The sequence below is a fragment of the Silene latifolia genome, chromosome 3, assembly GCF_048544455.1.
Source record: "Silene latifolia isolate original U9 population chromosome 3, ASM4854445v1, whole genome shotgun sequence".
In the NCBI taxonomy this organism is placed as follows: Eukaryota; Viridiplantae; Streptophyta; class Magnoliopsida; order Caryophyllales; family Caryophyllaceae; genus Silene; species Silene latifolia.
This window is the reverse complement of record NC_133528.1, coordinates 24,437,742-24,463,530: the sequence shown is the minus strand read 5'-3', so window position 1 is coordinate 24,463,530 and position 25,789 is coordinate 24,437,742. Positions and strand designations below refer to the sequence as shown.

The following is a 25,789-nucleotide window of genomic DNA, read 5'->3' as shown; positions in this document are numbered from 1 at the left end:
AAAAACCACCCGATGATGATCGGACTATAACGTGTTTTTGGTATGCGTGCGTGGATTGGCTATTCATGAGACAGTTTAATGCACTACTCGAATATGAAAAATAATTTCATAAAAAGTTTTCTAACTTCATTTTCATTAAAACAACACTATTTAGAGTTAAAACCGTCTTCGGACCCAAAACCGACTCAAAAACCCGCAACTCGAGTCAATCTGAGTCAACCCGAGTCAACCAAAATCTCGAATGTCGGAAATAATGCCATGAATGTCTTTATCATGTCATCTCCATTAAAATGACCCTATTTAGAGTCTAAACCGACACCGGGCCAAAAACTGACTCGAATTTCAAATCCCGACTCACACGGATCAAAGTCGAGTCAAGAGCACAAAATACCTACCCCAAATAACACCCAAGAGCATGCTTACACGGCTAAGCAACCATCAAAGACCACAAATCATGACCAACAAAACATTGGTTAGAACAAATGGAAAATCCAAATTTCTGAAAGGGAAAGTACTCCCCTTTCAGTCACTAGGTGCCTCGCCCCTCAATGGGGTGTCTGCTTAGCCTCCAAGTAAACTCAACCGACCTACCATCCCACATTTCTCTATAAATACCAACCTTCACACACCATAATCTCCACGCGAGCGCCGCCCCCTTACATCTCTCTTAAACTTTTAGACTCGACTTCCTAAGTCAAAAAAGAGACACGTGTTTTCGACCTACCGATCGAAAACACAAGCCTTACACATTTTGTTTGGTACCGTCGCCGTGCATTTGACCGACCTATTTGAACAACTCAATTCATCAATCAACATGTTTTAATTAACATATTTTCAAAACAAAATCCTTTTTAAGGCACTCTTTTAAACTTCTTTGATCGTGAGTAGTCGCTACGAGAAAACCGTCTCTAAAGTCGTCTACCTTGCAAACATAAATACACGTAAGTTTGAGGGTGTAAATATCTCACTTATTTCATGACTCTTTTGTTTTTATGAGTTTATGAGCATGAACAATGCATAACACGATTCAAACATAGGTTAGACGAGCCAAAATCGAGTTTTGGCCTGAGACAGAAGCTCCTTGCTATGCAAGGAGGCTCGCGCCTCTTGTGGGTGTCCAGGTCCGACTCAAATGTGTTTGAGTTCGCCTTCCTTCAACACTTTCTTTTATTTTTACTTCTTTTCTTTTACGGTTTTTACCATTCTAATTCATTTTTATGACAAATGTTTTGACCATTACAAAAATCATCCTTGGTTCCTTATATCATGACGGGTTATTCCGTGACTCGATGATATTATTGGTTAATTACATTTTAATGGGTATTTTAACACCCTTTTCTTTTATTTTTCATTTTTCTCATTTATTTACACTTGCAAACATATTAGTCATAATTCTTAATCATCCTTGGTTCTACATACCATGTCGGATTTTAACCCGAGTACGATGTTAAACTTGACTAATTATAAAGAAATGAACTTAACATAATTAGTTCAAATCAATTTCACTTTTATTTCATTTTATTTCATCTTTGTCTTGATCATATCATAAGTTATCCTTGGCTAATATATATGCCATGTCGATTTAATTCGATTGCGGTGGCAAAACGGTTAAGCACACACATTTTACATTTTTATTTGTAAACTATGCTTTTCAAACTTGCAAATCCGACAACGAATATTACTAACATAATAGTAATTATTCCGAGTCATGCAAACAATATTTGCAAATCTTTAAACACAAATACGGTTTTAAACAACCTTTTTAACAACCAAGAGGAACCTCTTGGCTCGCCCCATGGCTCGCTCCTCAAGAGCCTGCCTATTTCCATCTTTCAAAACCTGGGCAGAGTTGTTTCCCTCGCCAATAAGCTCGCGCCCCAATGGGGCTGCCTGGCACTGTTCTGTCCCGTTTTTAGCACTTGTCTAAGACGGTCCCGACTACGGTTAATCCATATACATGATGGATCAGATTGACAATTTTACGTGTTTTTACACTTTGTCATTCAACACCCCTTTTCAAATAAATGGATCGTGTTAAACATCATGAACCGAATTTGGTAAATGGATGTTTAATTTCCGTTTTCACATGAAAATCAATCTAAATCCAACTTTGACATCAGTTTCATGCTATGTGGATAAACAAACTGGCTTAGCAAACTTTCACACGTTAGGTTAAACTTTTGGATGCGCATTCATGCATTTAAACCGTTTTATCAACTCTTACACTTAAACAACTACGATTGGTCAGTAGAGGCTGCTAACGTGGGCGGGATTGGGTGTCCGATTAAAGGGCTTCCCAATACATACCCTCACCCCTTACTCGGAACCTTTGGATAGTGGATGGCCTTATCCAGGGCGTACGAGAGTCATTTAAGGCATAAAATACTAAAAGGGGACGAGTCCTTATCTTTAGTACCTATGTCAAGCACCGCTTTTTGCCTTGATTGACCTAGGTATAAAGTAGATTCGAACGTGTTTTAGGCATCCCATAATTGCTTGGTGGAGACTCTTAACATCTTAAACATCGTTTCGAGACCTTTGCCGAGACGAAACCGACCGATTTAAAGCGATCCGGTCGAAAGCATTTTTACGTCACCGAGCGTGGTTTTCAAAAGACCGCTGCATGTCCACAATTTGGCTTAGCGTTCAGGCCCGTGACTACGGACCAGTAGGCGGCTCTCACCCACAGACCGGCTTGTGGGCCATGTCCACAGGCTTTACCAATAATAACACTACCAATATGATAAGGAGTAGAGAAACTCCCTCGATCCTTAAGTTTAGGAGGTAAATTTGCTTGCAATGCTGCGTTGCACTCTGCAGTGAACGCGACTGTCTTCACTTCATTGAAAGTCCTCTTCTTTGTCAATATCACTTTTAAAAACTTTGCATAAACTGGCGCTTGAGTGACCAATTCAGAAAAGGGTTATTTAATGAGAATACTCCAAACTATTAGAGCGCTTCTCAAAATACTCTAACCTATAACTTAACTACCAATATACCCAATTATTACACCCCTTCTCTTTTTACAAAATTAACCCTTTATTAACCTGTAATAACAGGAAAAATCAAGTATGGGTCCCACCCTTTATAATATTTTCATCTTCTTCCTCTTCTCTTCTATAACTGCAACTTTTAAACAAAAAAAAAAGTAACAAAATGAAATGTAGCTTTCCCTGCCATTTGAATGCTCCTCTCCTCCAACATAAACTAATAAGCCTAAACCTTCTTATTCCCCAAACTTCCCCTAATCACAAATCTTTAAACCAACTAATTTCAAAACCCTAATTTCTCCATTTTCCCCAAATTCGTAGGAAATGTCACCGTCGGCGGCTTCTGTAGATACCCGATCCTATTTTTCGTCTGCAATTTCAATCACGAGCGTTGCAGGTTTAACTATGGCGCTAAATCATATTTTCCTACTATTAATTAAATTGTATAGTGATTTCGGGGTAAACCCGTTTCGTTCAATGTTATTGTGCTCCTCTAATGCTCACCTGAATGATTTTTGTTAATTGTTGATACGTGCAATTTATATTGTCTTTTTAGTCTATTATTGCACACATTTCTATGCCTTTTATATCGTTATGTATTGCAAAATGCACCGAATTTGCTACTTAGGTTTGTTTTGTCTAATTTTCAGAGATGAACCTGAAAGTGGTGGAACCGTGCTCTATTCGTCCTATTTAACATGCATAATAAGGCGATGGAAATGTTAGAGCGAGATTTATCCCTTGGAGTGCGTGAAGGAAGGTCAAGGAAGCGGTCGAAGACGAGTTAGAGGCTGACTTGAAGGAGAAGCACTCGATCGAGAAGATTTATGGTTCGATCGAGTGGTTTGGCTGACACGAGAGGTCGATCGAGTAACTCTGTATGCTCGATCGAAATGCTGATTTGGAGCGTTCCTCGATCGAGAAGGTTATTTACTCGATCGACAGGAAATGTTGTAGAAGACCTCGATCGAGTGGTCTGAATTCACTCGATCGAGTGATTTGCTTTTCTATGTGGGCTTTAGTGACCCGTGCTAGTTTTATTTTGCTAAGTTTTTATTTCCCTATTTAAGCAAACGTTAATTAGGTCATTAGTACGTTTTGAATACTTAGCGACTCTTATAATCTTTTACACTTTTCACTGCAAAACTCTTAATTACTCTTCCTCTTTCCTTTAATCTCTTGCTTTGCTTTAGTGGATTGATCTTTACGCCGGATTGCTATAGATTGTAATCATTCTTTCTTCCTTAATCTAATACTATTTACTTTGTTTGCTTTAATCTTAGTTTTCTCTCTATTATTTCTGCCCTAATCTCTTTATGCTTATTTGTTATTATTTCATCATGTCTTTCACCAGTTTACTTAATATTATTATTGTTGACACCATTAATATTATGAGTAGCTAATACCTTTTATGTCGGGATTAGGGAATCCATGGTAGGATTGTCGAGATAACAATTTAACTATGACGTCAATTTAGTTGAGTGCATGCTTCTAAATTACATTAATCCGGTTAACTTTAGTCCTAGATCGGAAGATTGGATTAAATAGACCTGCTATAAACAGTAGACTACCCTAATGAGGACGGAAGTTAAATTAGTGGAATTCTTTGCTAGAAAGTGGACCGGAAGGACCTTTCCTGTATCCTTCTCACAGTATATTGTCTAGGCTATTTGCAGATGACTCGATAGACTGTCATGGTGAACCGAAATCCTGGCATACTTTCTCTATTTGATCATCTTTATCACATTTTCTACTATTATTGCTCTTACTTAATTTCTCTTTCTCTTAAGCCTTTAGTAGTTTAGAAATTAAATAAAAAACCCCATATTGTGACCTAGATAGACGGACCTCTAGACAGATATCTTGCCTCTCTGTGGAGATCGACCCTGCTTATCACTAGCTTCTTTGTTAGTTTTAATTAGGTTTATTTTTGGTACACAAAGGACAATATCAAATTTTACCTCTGTCTCTCGCTAAGAGACTTGGTTTGACCAAATTTAATTGCACTAACATGACCGTTCAGATGGCCGACCGTAGTATATCACGGCCACTAGGAGTCATAGAGGACATACCTATCAAGATCAGGAGATTCTTTATTCCCGTAGACTTTGTAGTGCTTGACATCCCCGAGGACGCTCACACCCCTATTATTTTAGGGAGACCATTTTTATTCACTGCTCGTGCAGTGATCGATGTCGGGGGTAAGACACTTACATTTCAGGTAGGAGATGAAGAATTGATTTTTCATCAATCTAAATCTCGTAGGGATCCCATGCAAGCTCAACCTTGCAATGCCCTATCCTCTACTGACTCAGATATAGACACTCCAGCTGAGAGTGTTGAATTTTGTGCTGCTATTGTAACCCCTCCGCCTCAGACTGAGAGCGAAAAGGAGGAACATTCTTCTGTTTTCCTTGTTGCAGGTACAAATAGAATAGATGCTGGCGTTGCCAATGGTCAAAGTGTGGTTGAAGTCAATCAAAGCGGTAGTGATGTTAAAGCTGATGGGAGAGACAGAAGGACGAGGAAAGTTCGTGTATATGTAGATATCAACTACTCTCCCTCTACCATTTCAAACTCAAGCTTATGGAGATCGAAAAGGACGGTCCGAGATGCTGAAGGGACCTCCTCTAGTCACAAGCCCTCCTTTGGGCTACTGAAATGTTTTGGGAATTTAGCGGGGAATGCCCCATTATAACAAATTGTAAAACTTTAAATTTCCGTCGAACTTCTTTATTGCATTTTTTAGAACTGCTAGACTTTAGACTATTTAGCGTAGCTAGAAAAGACTATAGACTGCGTATTGTGTGATTTGGTATTGTTGGGATATGTTTTTGCGTTTTTTTATGCAGGTTTGAGTAATTTATATCGCATTGGGATGAGTTACACGAGAAAAGAACTCGATCGAGGAATGCCAAAGAGAACAGCTCGATCGAGTGGTTTCAGTTACTCGATCGAAATGGCAAAAATGAAGAGTACTCGATCGAGAGGAATTTCATTCGATTGAGCAGAATGGAAGCCAGAGTTCTCGATCAAGTGATTTTAAATCATTCGATCGAGTGAAATTTCTTATTACACGCAGGGAGCTAACCTTTTAACTACTATTTTTCATACTTTTATTTCATTCTTCATTTCTTCTTCTTATTTTGTGCGATAAATCCCAAATTCCTCCATAATTCTTGCCCAAATACCAAATCCAACACCCACATTATTTACCTTGCTAATAAATCGACCAATGCCCTGTTTCACCCCCTTCAAATTCGTTCTTCTTTGTGGTTAATTGTGGGAACTAGGGTTTGCGGGTTTTCGATCGAAATTACGTCTTTTGCTGCTTTTTGTGTCGATTTTTCTTGCTTAATTTATGGGATTATTCATTAAGTAAGTATTCCTTTTACTCTTTTGTTGTTAATTGCTTAATTTCGACATTGTGAAGTAATTAGGGTTTAGGGTTTACCAATTCAATTCGAAAATCCGAATGTTTTGGGGATTTTCATGTTTAATTTGTTTAATTGATTGTTTTCCCCCATTGCTTACTTGATTAGGATGAAAAGTAGTACATTTCCCTCGACAAGTTCGACCATTATTCCATCCTCGACCGAGACGGTGGTCCCTGCTGTTACCACCGTCGTTCCGACTGTTAGTACCACTGTTACGTCCCCTGTTTTACCTGATGTTGCTACTGGTACTACCACTGCTACCGTTGCTAGAATCGTCTCTATCACAGCTATCTCTGTTTCCGCCTCTGTGTCAGCCTCCATCTCAGCTAGCACTGCTGCTAGCTCTGCCTCTGCTTCTTCTACTAGTTCAGCTACTGCTTCCACTTCTGGTACGGTGACCACCGCTGCTGCGTGGTCACCAGCTGTCACAGCTGCTTACCGGGCGGCCTTAGTACTTCGTTCCGTCAGAGGACGAGCTTCTTCCTCAGGTACTAGAGGCCGGGGTCGCGGACGAGCCACACCTGCTGCTGGCCCTTTCACGATCCGAGTTGATGACTCACTTGACCCGCACCCCGACTACCCTGAGGTACGTTTCATTAATGGTATGCATCGTACTCGTTTCATTGCTTTAGAGAGCTGTGATTTTGCTTCTACAAAGTTTTTGTGTCGTAAGTCGCTTGATAGGTTAGGTATTTACGCGCCCGTAGTTGAGATTTTGAACGGGACGGGGATGTCAGGACTGATTACCATGTGTGCCTTGACCTACAAGGAGCTGACCCTCTAGTTTTTCAGCTCCTTTACCTTTTTTGCTGGCGCCTACGCCACTAACTAAACTTGTGCTTCTGTTTCTTTCCAGTTATTTAACCGGGCTATTTCTTGAACCCTAGAGGAGTTTTGCAGTAGGTTAGGTTTGTCTTCTACCGGTGACACCGACCCTCCTAGGAAGGTCATCCGCCAGTTGTGGAGGACCTTGGCACAAACTAGTTACGAGGACCGTATTTGGCCGTCAAGAACCTAACAATGTAAACAACATTGAACTGTCCATTCTTGGAGGTTACCTGAACATTGATAGTGAGGAACCTTTTGTGCTTAACACTGCTTACTTGACTGCTCAGTATTTTCATAGTGTAGGGCAGAAGATGACAGGCACCATTATTTGCGGTGGCATAGCCACTTTTCTTGCGCGTTCTATCTTCCCCACCTTTCCTCGTGACTTACATCACCTAGACACTGATAGGTAACTTGACGTTGCTACTATGTTGTCTATGTTTTGGCTTGCTTCCGACCAGTAGACATGGAAGATTTGTGGTTCCTTGTCTGTATCATTATCTTGCACCACTTTGCCTCATCTTGTTCCCCTGCCCATTGTTAAAGGCAGGCTACCTCCACCACTACCCATGTACCACCTCCCACTTGCTCCACCTCCTACCATTTCCGCATCTAAGAAGCGGAAGAGACCTGAGACCGGAGAGGGATCCACACCTTCTACGGGTGGCCAAACTTCCACGGCCATTCCTACCTCGATCCCTACTCCTACTCCTACCCATGCGCCTGACCAGACACAGCCGGTCTACCCGGCTAATTTTATTCCTCCTCCACCTTTTTAGGCGTCCACGGTCATGGACCAAGGGCGCCGTGACAGTTTGCTTCTTGAGCTTCTTAGCAGGCAGGCTCGTATGGAGAGGGACATAACTCTTACTTTGTTCCCTCTATACGAGTATCACATGATGAGGCGACGTCCCATACCTGAGGGTTGGCCATACCCGTCTTTATACCGGTACCCGGCTGAGGGGTACCCACAGCCAGCCAGTGACGAGGACACAGCTGAGGAGGCGGCGAGGACTCAGGCCGAGGAGGTGAGGAGGAGGGAGCAGCAGGTGGAACCAGACTTCACGGTGGAGGACGTGGAGGACGAGGCTGACGAGTAGCTACTGGTCTACTCACTTCCCCGGTTTTCAGGCTGGTTTTGGGAAGTTCATGTTTTGTATGTACATTCTTGCTCTCTTCTTTCTTTTTGTCTCCTTTTCGTTTATTGTTTTTCATGCATTTCCCGGTTGTATTTTCCCGTTCCCCTGTATTTATCTGCTGGTGTATGCTGGAGGACAACGAGGGCGTTGTCCGTTTTGGTTTGGAGAGGGTAATGCATCCTTTGAGTCTGCATTTGCATTTGTTTTTGCATTCACGTTTCCCTTTTTCTGCTTGCATTGTATTTATTTATTTCAAAATTTATAAAAAAAAATCAAAAAAAAAATAATTAGAAAAATTTCAAAAAATCAAAAAAAATATATTCGCGTTTCATTTTGCATATAGATTGAGTCGGAACGGTCGATTTCCGTGATGATATTGCACTGTAATTCGTTATTTTTACTTGAGCCTTGCATTTTATTAACAGTTATTAGCCGAGTCTTGCGCATATCTACGAGTTTTTGTTCAAATTTAGCTGACCGTGTAGACTTGACCTGATAAATTGGCAACCTACTTTACAATTTCTGAGTTTTAGTACCTTATAACTGGTGACATTCATGACCAGTTTACATAGGAATTGAGAGTAGTACTCCTTGCATAACATGTTTATCATTTTTGCACATTTATGAAATTCGGTTTCTTGTCAAATGCATACATTCGGATTTGTGGTCGGAGTCACATGCAGGGAGGTGCTTGCAAATTTTCCCTTTCTTTCATTTTTAACTCATTTAGCTCCACTTAAGCCAAATTTAGCCTTTTTGACCCATTAGCTACACCCCTAATTAAGCCTGCCTTGTCAAGCTACTTTAGTGTGACTTTTGCGGTATTTTGATTCATGTTGTGAGTTTGGCTCGTATGTTCATTTGATTGGAGTTGGTAGGAAAATGAGGAAGGATGAGAAAAGGAAAAAAAAAAACATGAAAAAAAAAGAAAAGAACGTGTGATTGAAAAAAAAAAGAAAAAAAAAGATGGGAAAAAAAAGAAGTTGAATTCACGGTGAGCAGAGGAAGAAAAAAGAGAAAAAAGTTGAGTTGTTTGAAGAAATAGGACCGTATTAAAAAAGGGAAGTTTGTGACGGTCTACTCCTTTGTTCTTATTCATATATTTTTGAGGAGATAGTGTAATTGGTTAGTGAGATATGTGCCAATGAAGGGCACTTGTGCTTCATTTTATAGTTAGTTGAGATTCGGATGATTTCATATGGTCTTGTTTAGGAACTCGCTTGACGCTTTACCTTCACATTCCCATAATTTATTTTGCCCTTTCTTACCTGAGCCTCATTTTCCCATACTATTTGTAAGCCCTCGGCTGTGACGGATATTGTTGGTTGGAGTGTATCCATAGTACTTGAATCGTCTATCATTTTTGTTGTATGCATGTTATGTAGGTCGCAGTTTAGGTGAGTGACTGTTCCTCTTTCTCTCTTACATATGTATTTCACCCTTTGATTCATGAGAGAAGAGTGACCACGTGAGAGTCCGATTTTGTTGGTCTTGCAAGGTCGATAGGTCAGCTCTATTTATGGACAACTTATAACCGTTTGCGTATTGACTGTTGTAGCTATGACTGTAAATTTTTGTTTGCAATAAATTGGTTCAAGTAGACAAGGTTATAGCTAGCTCTGAGTTTCATTTTCGTTCCATTAGTTTGCATTTAGTTTACTCGAGGACGAGTAAAGATTCGGTTTGGGGAGATTTGATACGTGCAATTTATATAGTCTTTTTAGTCTTTTATTGCACGCATTTCTATGTCTTTTGTATCGTTATGTATTGCAAAATGCCTCGAATTGGCTACTTTGGTTTGTTTTGTCTAATTTGTAGAGATGAATCTGAAAGTGGTGGAACCGTGCTCTATTCGTCGTATTTAGCTGCATAATGAGGAGACGGAAATATTAGAGCGAGAGTTATGCCTTGGAGTGCGTGAAGGAAGGTCAAGGAAGCGGTCGAAGACGAGTTAGAGGCTGACTTGAAGGAAAAGCACTCGATCGAGAAGATTTATGGTTCGATCGAGTGGTGTGGCTGACACGAGAGGTCGATCGAGTAACTCTGTATGCTCGATCGAAATGCTGATTTGGAGAGTTCCTCGATCGAGAAGGTTATTACTCGATCGAGAGGAAATGCTGGAGAAGACCTCGATCCAGTGGTCTGAATTCACTCGATCGAGTGATTTGTTTTTCTATGCGGGCTTTAGTGACCCGTGCTAGTTTTATTTTGCTAAGTTTTTATTTCCCTATTTAAGCAAACGTTAATTAGGTCATTAGTACTTTTTGAATACTTAGTGACTCTTATAATCTTTTACACTTTTCACTGCAAAACTCTTAATTACTCTTCCTCTTTCCTTTAATCTCTTGCTTTGCTTTAGTGGATTGATTTTTACGCCGGATTGCTATAGATTGTAATCATTCTTTCTTCCTTAATCTAATACTATTTACTTTGTTTGCTTTAATCTTTGTTTTCTCTCTATTATTTCTGCCCTAATCTCTTTATGCTTATTTGTTATTATTTCATCATGCCTTTCACCAGTTTACTTAATATTATTATTGTTGACACCATTAATATTATGAGTAGCTAATTGCTTTTATGTCGGGATTAGGGAATCCATGGTAGGATTGTGACGATGTAGCGAATAGACTAGATAATTTACATGTGAGAATCTGTCCCCATAGCAATTTAACTGTGACATCAATTTAGTTGAGTGCACGCTTCTAAATTACATTAATCCGGTTAACTTTAGTCCTAGATAGGAAGATTGGATTAAATAGACCTGCTATGAATAGTAGACTATCCTAATGAGGACGGAAGTTAAATTAGTGGAATTCTAGGATAGAAAGTGGACCGGAAGGACCTTTCCTGTATCCTTCTCACAGTAGATTGTCTAGGCTATTTGCAGCTAAGTCGATAGACTACCATGGTGAACCGAAATCTTTTAGTAGTTTAGAAATTAAATCAAAACCCCCCATATTGTGACCTAGATAGACGGACGTCTAGTCAGATATCTTGCCTCCCTGTGGAGATTGACCCCGCTTATCACTAGCTTCTTTGTTATTTTTAATTAAGTTTATTTTTGGTACACAAACGACAATATCAATTGTAGTGATGACAATGCTTTTTAATGGAGGAATTTAGGGTGGGGTTTTATGGTGGTAAATGGTAATGGAGGGGAAAACGAAAAGAAGAATGAACATTGAATATCTAGGCAAGGTTAATGGTTTTACTCTAATGGATGTGAATGAAGATTATAGGAGATGGGTCATGTTAAAAATGGCGATTGGGAGCATACCTTGATGAAGCTGAAGTTTAAAAAAGAAAAAAAATGAAATCTTTGGATATGAAAACTTTTCTAGCTCGTGTGAGAATAGGAGAAGAAAGAAAAGGGTAAAAAAGAGGGGAAAAAAATAAACTGGTTTAATAGGCAGCCCATCCACAAGTTTTAGTAGGAGGGAAGAGGTGTATTAGTTGGTAGCATTGCTAGTTAAACGAAGGTATAGAGTATTTTGAGAAGGAGTGCAATAGATTAGAGTATTTCCATTAAATAACCCTTCAGAAAATGACACACTAACTTGAAGATTCTTCATTACCTCCATGAACCTCCCAAGCTGCTGATCAAGCTTGGATTTCTGCAATCGGTGTGGAAAAGGTAGTGCAATGGCAATGGGCTCAGGTTCTTTTGCTTTAGTAGTAGTTTTGGAAGCACCGTCGTCAGTTACGGGGGTTACTCGATCGAGTACAGGGGTCACTCGATCGAGTAACTTATTGTCACCAAAAGACGTAGCTGAAAACGAGAAATATTAGGTTCTGGGGTGGATACTTGATCGAGACCTGGCATACTCGATCTAGTACACACTGTTTTCTTCACTTTTTCGTCTTTTTTCTTATCCCGTGTTTTATCTTTGGTTATTTCTTTCCCATCATCACTCAACTCCAAGTTACCCAACCCCTTAGGATGCATGTAGGGGACCTCATATTCATCAATGGGCGTCTCCGGACTTTGATAAGTGGTACAACTCCTCAGTTAAATAGCATTAACTTGTTCATGTGCTTGTTTTCCTTGAGGAGGAAGATTTCCAGGCTGTTTTGAGGGATTTTGAACCGCCAGTTGAGCAACTTGAGTTTCCAACATCTTGTTATGAGCTATAAGTTCAGAAATTTAAGCCGTCTGCTTTTGTTGTATCATCAAAGTTTGTTGCAACAAAGCCTTCATTTCTGCGATATCATTACTAGGAGCTTGTTCAGGAGGTTGTATCTGCTGAAAACCTCCTTAATTTTGTCAAACAAAATTTCCTTGTTGTTGATTACCACGATTTTGGGGAATAACATAGGCATTCTGCTACGGGGCTTGATTGAATACGTTCTGACTTCTTTCAGGGAAGAAGTTAGAATATAGTGTACCTTGCTTAAAAGACTGAAAAGCATGAACCTGTTAAATTGTATTCATACATTTGGCCGCAGTGTGGCCATCAATCCCACATCTTTCACATGACACTTCTTGTTGAACCATGGCATGAACCGTTTGCTGCTTCCCCAAAGACTAAGATGTCTTTAATTCGGCTATTTGAGCAGTTAAGGCCTCCAACTGTGCCGTAACAACATTATCCAATCCACCCCCCCTCTTACTACCTCTGGAGTTACCATACTCGGCAGTGTGAGTAGCTATTCGATCGATCATCTTCCATGCAGTATCATCATTGGTATTATCCTGGAATCTCTCATTAGCTGAAGATTCAAGTAAAGCTCGATGATCATCACACAACCCGTTGTAAAACTGGTTGCAAAGAAACCACTTTTGAAAACCACAATGGGGGATTGAAGGAACTAGTCTCGTGAAGCGAACCCATGCCTCATTCAAATCTTCAGTGGGACTTTGTTTGTAGCTGGTGATTTGACTTCTCAAGGTGTTAGTCTTCTGCGGCAAAAAGTATCTCTTGTAGAATGCAAGAGCTAAAGTATTCCAGTTAGTAACCCAATGATCCTCCATATCTAAATCACGGAGCCATTCGGCTGCCCCCATCTCGCAAGGAAAAAGTGTGATACCCCATATAAAATTATCTTATTTGAGAAAAATAGTTATTCGAAACGGGAAAGATTTTTTATCTAGTAAAGTCGAAAAAGGTACACAAATGAAATGAATCCGTACTAGACCTATCTCAAAGAAAATAACCCATAAGTTAAAATATCTAGATATTTTAAGAAATTTATAATATTTTACTAACTTTTTAACACATGTAAAAATTGAAATAAAAAAAAAGGGGGTAGAATGCATGGTTGCCATGCACCACACATAAACATGTAGGGGAAATTGTAGGTTTCATTTGGATGGGGTAAAATACACGTAGAAGTATAGGTATTAGATAGGTTACTATTGTAACCGACTTAGTTTTACTATAAAAGGACGTGAAGTCCATTGCATAAGGCATGCACACACAAATAACAACCAGTTAGAGAAAGCATAAGTACGGGTATTCCGAATAGTGAAACAATTGAGGTATATTTCCTACCCCTTCGTCTTAAGTTAATATAATGAGTAAGTATATTATCGTTATAATTACGCAACTGATATTATAATGTACGTGAATTATTGTTTATGTGATAAAGTTATGTTATACTTGTATATTTTACGTAATGCGGTTTACGTGAAATATGACTGTGGTACTGTTTGTATTAATAATTGACGTTATAATGCTCACGTGATGATGGTAATGTTAAAATATCATTGCTAAGATGTACATTTGGCCAATGTATCATCCGGGACATTATTATTGGAAGGGACCGGACCACATTATTATTTTATCCCATGTACATGGATGTGAGCTCTGAAGAGGGCTCGGCAAGGGGCTCGTCAATTGGCTCCGCCCCGTTATATCCGGATAAAAAGAAAGAAAAAGAGAAAAAGAGGAAAAGATTGTTATCCTGTGTACACGGAGGAGGGCATAGCCTAAGGGAGTCTCGGCTCCGTAATATGGCCCTGTTCAATAATAATGACCCGAGTTATATTAATTTGAGTTGGAGGTTATGGGAAATATACTCAACCTATGGTTGGTTGACCCTTTATTTTATTAATCTTTTTCAGGTACAGGAAACAGGGAAGGGCATGAGTGAGATTGACGAAAGAAAATGGAATGAGAATAATGTATCATAATAATATAATCTTATCAATAAGACTTGTTTCTAGTTATTTGGTTGTACTAAAGAATAATGTAAGCCTTGTATTTCTCTGTATGGGGAAATACGGCGGTAATGCTCTGTAATTTCCGTTGCTATTAATAAAATATACCATTTTGTACTCCTGTTGTCTACGGGGCGTTACAAAAGTGGTATCAGAGCCAGGCTTAAAAAAAAAAAAACGGGTCAATAATACATAAAACTTGAGAGGGAGATGGGTAGACGCCCTAGGATTAACGGGTAGCTTAGACGATTTTATCTTGCCTACTTATTTGTTTTCTTACGTGGATGCATATGCTTGATCTAATTATGTGATTACTTGTGTATTGTGTTGATTTGAGATCATGGCAGCACCCTTTCCGAACCCACACGAAATTGCTATGAACCCCAATGACAGAGTGAGCGACCACATAGAACGCCTAAGAGTAGCCATGACAACCTACAACTATGCGTTTCCCCATTTTGGTCTTACTGTTCCGTTCCAAGCACAATGTCTCGTAGAGACGTTACCCAACGTTATCCCATGGACCGGAATCAAGGAAAAATATTCTGATTTAATTGTTAATGGGTTTCCAAACCATGAGAAATATCTATATATTGGAGGGAGACTGAATTGTCTATGGTATCCCACATTTGAAAGACATAACTGCAGAGTTAATTACATTAGAAATAAACAATGTGATTTACTTATCAGATGCTGACTCCGCAAACGGGGATAATAATGAGAATGGTGATGCCGATGACGAAAGTGATGATGAAAGTACAGTGTCAGAGTACACACCCGACTCCGGCGAGGATGACAACTAAAATGTTCGCAATGAATGCCAGGATGTAACATATGTAATATAAGTGTGAAAAAAAGGGGGTGTGTGAAATAAATAAGCGTAGAATAACAACTATGATAATGAACTACCCGACCCTTTCTCGGTATCCCACTAATATAAAGTAGGTGTGATGTAATGTATAATAAGATGCTGTGAGATAAGAATGTTGTATGATAAGTTTGATATGATGCATAACTACTATGTAAGTAATTACTTGGGCCTATGCGGAATTATGTAGAAAGTACCTAACTTTTTTTCATTCATACGGTAGGATGTCTAACCCCGAAAGCTCGGAGGTGAATCAACCAATAACCCAAGACCAGTCAGATACCAGAACCCTTGTCGCCATGATAGCTGAAGATGTGAAGGGAAATAAGTCTAATGGTGAAGATGAGGGTATGAAATATTTTAGGAAAATGGCTAGCTATAACCCAAGAACTTACGACGGAAAAATTGACCCTGTGGTCTTTGAGGATTGGGTAAGGGGTATGGACAAACCTTTTGAGGCTGTAAACTGCCCTGACAAATGGAAGGTCGGGTTTGCTGTTTACTACCTGGTCGGCCAAGCTGACCTTTGGTGGGAAACAGTCAAGGAAAAGAAAAATGAGGAAGGTTTTGGATGGGCCGAGTTTAAGGAACTCCTGAGGTCAAACTTTTACCCCGTGTCTCTTAGGAGACATAAGGAAGAGGAATTTAATAGTTTAAGACAGGGGTCAATGTCTGTTATGGAATATGCAGCAAAATTCATGGAATTGTCTCGATTCGCACCGCACGTGGTGGCGACTGAGGAATTGAGAATGAATCGTTTTGAAAGGAGGCTTAATTGGAGTCTTCGTGACAGGTTGTCAACCCATACCTGTTTGAACTACCAAGAGATGTATGACAAGGCTACCAATGCAGAAAGGATAATGAAGGAGCGTGAGGGTGAACAAACCAAACCAAAAAGAAAGTTTGAGGGAGGCGGTGCGTTAGGTCAAAATTATCAGAATAAGCAGCTTAATTTGGCAGGAGGAAGGTTTCCCTCAAACATGTTTCAGGGAAGAAACCAGATGCCCCGATGTGCAAAATGTGGATTAACCAATCACCACACAAACCAATGTAGGTACCCCATCCTGCGATGCTTTGAGTGTGGGAGCCCTGATCATAAAAGGGTAAACTGCCCGATAGCAAGGAGCAAGCCGCCTGGAGTAGGCACCAACACTAACAACAACAACCCCCTTAGGATTCCCCCAGGGTCGCAAGGAAACATGGTACAAAGACAAGGCCCTGTACCTGGTCGAGTGTACGTGATGAATGCCCAGGAGGCAGAACATTCAAATGATGTGGTCACGGGTAACATTCTATTTAACTCTACTCCTGTTAGTGTACTGTTTTATACCGGAGAAACTCACTCTTTTATATCACATTCACTAAGTAAGAAATTGAAATTAGTGCCCAGTAACCCGGATATAGGACTCCTGATAGGATTACCCACCGGAGAAACAATCCCGTGTTCTGTTGTATACAAGGATTGTACCATAACCATAGAAGAAAACCCTTTCCTAGTTGATCTGGTCCAACTTGACCTACACGATTTTGATATCATTCTAGGGATGGATTGGCTTATAGCAAATCATGTTCTTATAGATTGTCATAAGAAAATAGTAACTATTTTGAAACCAAACCGGGACAAAATAAATTTTCAGGGGGTGAAAAACAACGAAATCAATAGGATCATATCCCTTGTTAAAACCTTAAAGTTACTACGACAGGGATGTGAAGGGTTCCTGTGTGAAGTTCACCAAATCCCAGAGTCTGAACCCTGTGTATCTAACATACCTGTAGTTAGAGAGTTTGCAGACGTATTCCCAGAAGAAATACCAGGGATGCCCCCACATCGTGAGGTGGATTTTACCATTGAACTAGTACCCGGTGTAGGACCTATCTCTAAGGCACCTTATAGGATGGCTCCTGCGGAGCTGAAGGAACTCAAAGATCAACTTGATGAACTATTAGAGAAAGGGTACATTAGGCCAAGTTCATCACCATGGGGTGCACCCGTACTCTTTGTGAAAAAGAAGGATGGAAGTTTGATATTGTGCATAGATTATCGTGAACTTAATAAAGTAACCATTAAAAATAAGTATCCTTTACCCCGTATAGATGACTTGTTTGACCAATTGTAAGGCTCGACCGTATTCTCCAAAATTGACCTGCGATCAGGATACCACCAATTGAGGATAAAACCCGAAGATATTTCAAAAACAGCCTTTAGGACTCGATAGGGGCATTATGAGTTTGTAGTTATGCCTTTTGGTCTTACCAATGCCCCCGCGGTCTTCATGGATCTCATGAATAGAGTCTTCAGGCCATACTTGGACAAATTTGTGGTTGTTTTCATTGATGACATCCTGGTCTATTCCAAAACCAGAGAGGAGCATGGTAAACACCTGAGAATAGTCTTGGAAACGTTGCGGGAGAATAAGCTATATGCTAAGCTGAAGAAATGCGAGTTTTGGTTAGACAAAGTTGTTTTCTTAGGGCACGTTATCTCAGAGGAAGGTGTGCAAGTGGATCCCCAAAAGGTTGAGGCAATTATAAACTGGCCTAAACCCAAAAACGTTACAGAATTACGTAGCTTCTTGGGATTAGCGGGGTATTATCGCCGCTTTGTGGAGGATTTTTCAAAGATCACCCAACCACTCACAAACCTTATAAAGAAGAGTACCAAGTTTGAATGAAGTGAGAAATGTGAAAAAGCATTTAGTGAACTTAAGAAACAACTTACCTCGGCACCTGTTCTTACCCTTCCAAATGGCACGGACGGGTTTGAAATTTTCAGCGATGCTTCAAAACAGGGATTGGGTTGTGTTTTAAAGCAAAATGGGAAAGTGATTGCCTATGCATCAAGACAACTAAAACCTTACGAACAAAATTACCCAACCCGTGATTTGGAGTTAGCTGCTGTGGTCTTTGCCCTAAAAATTTGGAGACACTATCTTTATGGAGTTTCTTGTCGTATCTACACAGACCACAAGAGTTTGAAATACCTCTTCACCTAAAAGGAGCTTAACATGAGGCAACGCGGGTGGCTTGAGTTTCTCAAGGATTATGAAATAGACATCCAATACCACCCAGGTAGAGCAAACGTGGTTGCGGATGCACTTAGCCGTAAACGACTTACTGTTAACTCGGTTATGGGTGATCAAATCAGCATCCAAGAAGGCAATAAAAATCTGTGTACCTACATGGATGACGGGGTTTGTGTCGGGCAGCTAAGAGCCTTAGAGGTGAGACCAAACTTAATGGAGGAAATAAAAGAGACCCAAAAGATGGACCCCCAATTAGAAAAGATTCGTAGGAACGTAGAGATAGGGAAATCCCATGGGTTCATCATCCAAAATGACGGGTCACTTTGGTTTCAAGATCGGTTGTGTGTACCTAATAATGAAACCCTTAAGAAAAAGATTTTAGAGGAAGCTCACAACACGCGATATTCGATTCATCCAGGGGGGAACAAAATGTACAAGGACCTCCGCAAAATGTTTTGGTGGAATAATATGAAACAGGAGGTTGCCGAATTTGTCGCAAAATGTCTAACCTGTCAACAAGTAAAAATCGAACATCAAAGGCCAGGGGGACTTTTGCAGCCTTTAGATGTTCCCACCCGGAAATGGGAGTCAATAGAAATGGATTTTGTGACAGGACTACCTTCAACAGCCCAGGGAATGAATGAGATATGGGTAATTGTGGCCCGATTAACCAAGAGCGCACACTTTTTAGCAACAAAAACAACATGGAACTCAGAACAGTTGGCAAAGAAATACATAAAGAAAATTGTTAGATTACACGGAGTTCCCGAAACCATTGTGTCGGATCATGACACAAACGTTTTAGCAAAATTTTGGAAAAGTTTTCAAAATGCCCTAGGAACTCATTTGAACTTTAGCACGGCTTTCCATCTACAAACCGATGGGCAGACAGAGAGAACAATTCAAACCCTAGAGGATTTGTTGAGGGCATGTGTCCTAGAATTTCAGGGGTCTTGGGAACAACATTTGGCCTTGATAGAGTTCTCTTATAATAATAGTTACCATGCTAGCATTAGAATGGCACTTTTTGAGGCCTTGTATGGGAGAAAATGTAGATCTCCAATATGTTGGAGCGATATTGACGAGTCGAGGATCATTGGACCAGATCTGATTCAAGAGACCATAGAAAAGATAAAATTCATACAAGGGAAAATGAGAACTGCTCAGAGTCGTCAAAAGAGTTATGCTGACCCTAAGAGACGACAAGTGGAATTCAAAGTAGGAGATTCGGTTTTCCTCAAGATATCACCTACAAAGGGGGTTATTAGATTCGGGAAACAGAGAAAATTGAGTCCAAGATATATAGGACCATTTGAGATAGTGGAGCGAGTTGGAGATGTTACCTATAGATTATCCCTTCCGATAGAACTTTCTAGAATCCATGACGTTTTCATGTGTCACTCCTAAGAAAGTATATCCCCGACCCGAGTCACGTCATTAACTTACCTCCAGTGCGAGTTAGGGATGACTTAACCTACGAGGAGAAACCGATTCAAATTTTAGATCACAAGGAAAAGGCTCTTCGAAACAAAGTTATTCCACTAGTAAAGGTTTTGCGGTCACATCATGATGACACAGAAGCAACTTGGGAAACAGAACAAGAAATGCGAATCCGATACCTTTATTTGTTCCAATAAGGTAATGATCTAAGTTTCGAGTACGAAACTTATTTTAAGGGGGGTAGAATGTGATACCCCAAATAAAATTATCTTATTTGAGAAAAATAGTTATTCGAAAAGGGAAAGAATTTTTATCTAGTAAATTCGAAAAAGGTACACAAATGAAATGAATCCGTCCTAGAGGGAGATATTGACCCAATAAAATTCGGAAGACGTAGTAACCTAGTATAGGTAAGACCCTAGAATAAGAATAAATTAGTTCGATTGAAATCCGACTTAGTAATAACTTCACCCGTAGAATTTTTACTAGACCTATCTCAAAGAAAATAACCCATAAATTAAAATATCTAGATATTTTAAGAAATTTATAATATTTTACTAACTTTTTAACACATGTAAAAATTTAAATAAAAAAAAGGGGGTAGAATGCATGGTTGCCATGCACCACACGTAAACATGTAGGGGAAATTGTAGGTTTCATTTGGATGGGGTAAAATACACGTAGAAGTATAGGTATTAGCTAGGTTACTATTGTAACCGACTTAGTTTTACTATAAAAATACGTGAAGTCCATTGCATAAGGCATGCACACACAAATAACAACCAGTTAGAGAAAGCATAAGTACGGGTATTCCGAATAGTGAAACAATTGAGATATATTTCCTACCCCTTCGTCTTAAGTTAATATAATGAGTAACTATATTATCGTTATAATTACGCAACTAATATTATAATGTACGTGAATTATTGTTTATGTGATAAAGTTATGTTATACTTTTATATTTTACGTAATGTGGTTTACGTAGAATATGACTGTGGTACTGTTTGTGTTAATAATTGACGTTATAATGCTCACGTGATAATGGTAATGTTAAAATATCATTGTTAAGATGTACATTTGGCCAATGTATCATCCGGGACATTATTATTGGAAGGGACCAGACCACATTATTATTTTATCCCGTGTACATGGATGTGAGCTCTGAAGTGGGCTCGGCAGGGGGCTCGGCAATTGGCTCCGCCCCGTTATATCCGGATAAAAAGAAAAAAAAGAGAAAAAGGAAAAAAAAGAGAAAAGGAGAAAAAGAGGAAAAGATTGTTATCCTGTGTACACGGAGGAGGGCATAGCCTAAGGGAGTCTCGGCTCCGTAATGTGGCCCTGTTCAATAATAATGACCCGAGTTATATTAATTTGAGTTGGAGGTTATGGGAAATATACTCAACCTGTGGTTGGTTGACCCTTTATTTTATTAATCTTTTTCAGGTACAGGAAACAGGGAAGGGCATGAGTGAGATTGACGCAAGAAAATGGAATGAGAATAATGTATCATAATAATATAATCTTATCAATAAGACTTGTTTCTAGTTATTTGGTTGTACTAAAGAATAATGTAAGCCTTGTATTTCTCTGTATGGGGAAATACGGCGGTAACGCTCTGTAAGTTCCGCTGCTATTAATAAAATATACCATTTTGTACTCCTGTTGTCTACGGGGCGTTACAAAAAGGAAAGAGAACATGCTTCACCTGATCTTGAGTTATTCTAGCAGTCAGTGGAATGGAGCAACAATAATCAGTAAACTTCTCCATATGCTTGGCAGGATCCTCATTAGCTCCTTCGCCAAACAAGTTTCACTCCACCAAATTAATCTATGATGGGCGAATCTCAAAAGTATCCTTGTCAGTAGTAGGAAGCTTGAATGTTTTCGGGATAGAAGCCAAAGTAGGCTCAGAATGACTGGAAAGAGTAGGCATCTTTATTGATATAAGAGTAGGGACTGGGGTGTCAGAAATAGGCGTGTCCTCTTTGTAGAACGGTTCTGCTAACGCAAATATGTGTTATTTATCACTGTCGAGTATACTCAAGTCTTCTACTTTACCTTTTTTTCTTTGAAATTTTCGTCTGTACCGGAAAGTCCTCTCTGGCTCGGGATCAAAAGGTACAATCTCCGACTTTTCAGACCTGGACATACACAAAAATAATAAGAAAAATATCAAACTGTCTCAAGGAACTGATGCTCCTTGAGACAAAAGACAAAAATAAACAAAAACAAATAGAAAAATTGTTGCCTCCCCGAAAACGACGCCAAATTTGATAAGGATTTAGCCGTGTGGCCTATATTAAAATAATCCTATAATTACTACTAACTGGTAGCTAGTGGTAAGAAATGGTCGAATCCACAGGGAGGCGATAATTGTTCAGTTTGCTAATATTTAATTTCGTCTTAAAGTAACAATTCTGGGGTTTGTTTTTGAGTTGATTACTAAAACTAATTGCGAAAGTAAATAAGACAAATTCAATAATATTAAAGAGTCTAGGGATCAAGTTCACTAGGTAGTTATCCGGGGGTGTGATTTAACTAATTGATAGAGCAATTTATGTTGTTTAAGATCATATGATCAGTCGATTCTAATATGTCTTTTAGATCTAAACTTAACATGTGGTCGCTATCAATAAGGCAGCCTATTCAATTGTCGTAGCCTATATTAGTCTTAATCCGGTCGGTAATAATCCTAATTCATAATGCTACTTAAGTAATCCCAACCAGTAATTAATCAATTAGGTTTAAGAAAACAATTGAACAACAAACAAAAAAATTTAACTATCAGTTCATTAATAAAACTCCCTTCTAATAACCTAAATCCCCATTCACCCTAGAAAAGGATATTAGCTACTCATGATAAGGGAATTAATAACAACAACAACAACAACAACAACAACAACAACAACAACAACAACAACAACAACAACAACAACAACAACAACAACAACAACAACAACAACAACAACAACAACAACAACAACAACAACAACAACAACAACAACAACAACAACAACAACAATAATAATAATAGAAGACATAATTAAAAGCATGTAATACGAATAATAAAGCAATAGAATAACTTGATTAAATAACAATTGAAGAATGATTGAAATACCGTAGCAAATAATTGTAGAACGAGTTGTAGATCCAAAATAACAATAGCCGACTAAACTTAGGATTTTTTAGGAGTTCTAAAAGTAAATTATAATAGGGCACTAATTAGGTATTTATAGAAAACATAAACCGACTTTAAGAAATTTTGCGGAAGTCATCATATCGGGGTATACTCGATCGAGTCATATGCAACTCGATCGAGTACACACTCATGTACTCCCACTCGATGGGGTCCTTGTGAACTTGATCGAGTATTTCTTATTTCGGCTCATTTCTTCGTGTAGTCTTCTTCACTTCTCTTTATTTTTCTAGATTTTCGTGCCATGCTTCGTGTATTCCTTCGTGCCATCTACGCGGTGCTACATTTCATTATTTTGCTCCATAAATGCATCATTCCTGCATTAAACACCAAATAGAAGAAGTAACGACATTCTAATATAAATGGAATATAAACAATGTAATTTAGCACGAAAACCGTATCAAAAGTAACTAAGGGGAGGCATATAAATATGACTCATCATACATCACCCAAATGTGACACGGAATCCGATTTGACCCGACCCGGCCCGAACATGACCCGAAATTTCTTGACCCGTAACTGACCCAACCGATCCGATTCGAAACCACCTAACCCGAAAATGACCCGACAAAACATAACTCTAATTGAACCGAAAAGACTTGAAAGACTTTTTCTCTCTTATTCATTGACCCAAAAATGACTCAATCCGGCTGACCCGAAACAAAGCCGGCAAAAAAACCCGAAACAACCCGACCCGACCCGAATTAACCCAAAATAAAAGAAAGACCCGAGCTAACCCGACCCGAACTGGCCAAACTCAAACCTGACCTAATTGACCCATTTGCTAGGTCCACATGTATGTAAGGTCCTAAAAATCCACATAAAAAATAGGGTTATTTCATAAGAATAATCTATCCTCTGGGTGACCTTTTTAAATTACTTCATCCTTTAAGTAATCTGAATTTAATGCATCTTATCCCCTTTCTTCCCAGAACAAACTCACAAATTTTTTACTTGTATAAAGTCACCATTTCCTCTCTCTTAATTTAACTCCCAAATCTGACCCACTCCACACCTATATTGCCTCCCTCACCCTCAAATTCTCACATCATTAAATCCTATTATTACACACACCATCTACTACAATCACCTTCTATACTTGTTGGCCAGTAAACTCGCCAGTCACCGTCTCCCTATCTCTCTTTATGCGTCATACTCCTTCCCATAAGCTCCTTACGCCTTCTCATCTCGTCCACAACGCGTCACTTTTCACACTCTTAGATTTAGAGGTTGTGGTTTTCGGGTTTCAAAGGAGGTTGTCGTGGTCATTGCTTGCCTGATGGTGGTTGCTGCTGTCGGTGGACGACGGTGGTCGCTGCTTTGTAATGATCGGACGGCGTCAGCGCTAAGGAGTGAAGTTTAATGGTGGTCTGGTAAGTTTATGGTGAATTAGCGCGTGCAGAGGTGAGCACCAGGCTGGTGGTTAGAGGGAGTTAGCGTTGGGGAGTGACCGCATGAGGAGTGGTGCTCGGAGGGAGGACCGTTGGCGGTTGACAGAGGAGTAATGAACCGAGGGAGAAGAGATGAATTGTTTTTTTGGAATTAGGATAAGAATTAAGATGTCTTAACCCTTAAAAACATAAGGGTGATTGTTGTTCAGGTTATCCGTCGCCATATAATGTTATTGGAAGGTATGTTGTATAGGATGAATTAAATTAGAATTATTGATAGGATGAAGTAATTTAAGCAGGTCACCCATACGGATTATTCCTATGAAATAACCCTAAAAAATAAATGTAAAGAATCTGATAAATAAGAGGGAGTATCAGTAACGGAAATTGGTTTATCATCATACTTGTATGAATATTTTCCGTAGACCATATTTGGCCTAACTTTTCAAAGTGTTTTTTTTTTGCCAAAAAGCACAAATTGGCGGCCAAACACGCAATTATTCAAAAGTTAAGAATGACTTTTTAAAAGCTCAACAACAATCATTTTCCCATTAAAGGTAGAAGCATAAATTTGGTGCGTCTAGCTTTTATAAAACATTTGTAAAAAATTAAGCTTAACAAACAAAACCACAATTATAATAAATTCTGTCAAACATGCTCGTAGTTTATTTTCGCATTTTGCATTTAACTAAACAAAACTGTGAATCTAATTCTCTTAAATCTTAATCATAGAACATTTTGAATTAATCAAAATTCTTAAAATATGCATATGATAAGCTAAATGTAAATATGGACTATTAGATTCTTTAGGTGCAAATTATTAATAACTTAATTTTTTTTGGTATGTATTGTAAGATTTCTTTTTGTTTTATTTTAGGATTTTTGATTTTTTTTTTAAATAACTCTAGGTTTATGATGGAAAAGTAGGGTCTTTAATGTGGCCAGGCATAGAGAGGGGGGTAGGTTTGTCGAATGGAGGAGAAGAGGGTGGTGTGACCAGTCGAGGGAGAAGTGATGTCATGGTGAGGGATGACGGTGGGGTCACCGATGGATGGAGGGGCTGAGCTTGAAGGAGGGGAGGGAAAGGCTAGGGTTGGTCTGCCCAGGGGCATAAAAAGGAGGACTGGGGACGTGTTTTAGGGGCGAGGGAGGGGAATATGGGTTGCCAGCGGTGAGCTGGAATGAGATATATAATGATGATGATAGATGAAGTTGGTGTTTTCGAGAGGGTTGTTAGGGAAAGTTATTTTGAAAGTTTGTTTATTTTTCCTCCAAGGAATATTTTCACATTGGGGACATTAGGTTTTGGCCTAATTT

General features: G+C 39.2%; 1 protein-coding gene across 1 annotated transcript; it reads left to right on the top strand.

Moving 5' to 3' along the window:
* The first annotated feature begins 15,646 nt into the window (after nucleotides 1-15,646).
* LOC141648842 (uncharacterized) lies at nucleotides 15,647-17,539 on the top strand. The gene has a single exon (XM_074457554.1). The coding sequence runs from the start codon at nucleotides 15,647-15,649 to the stop codon at nucleotides 17,537-17,539; it is 1,893 nt and encodes a 630-aa protein (XP_074313655.1).
* The last annotated feature ends 8,250 nt before the right edge of the window (nucleotides 17,540-25,789 follow it).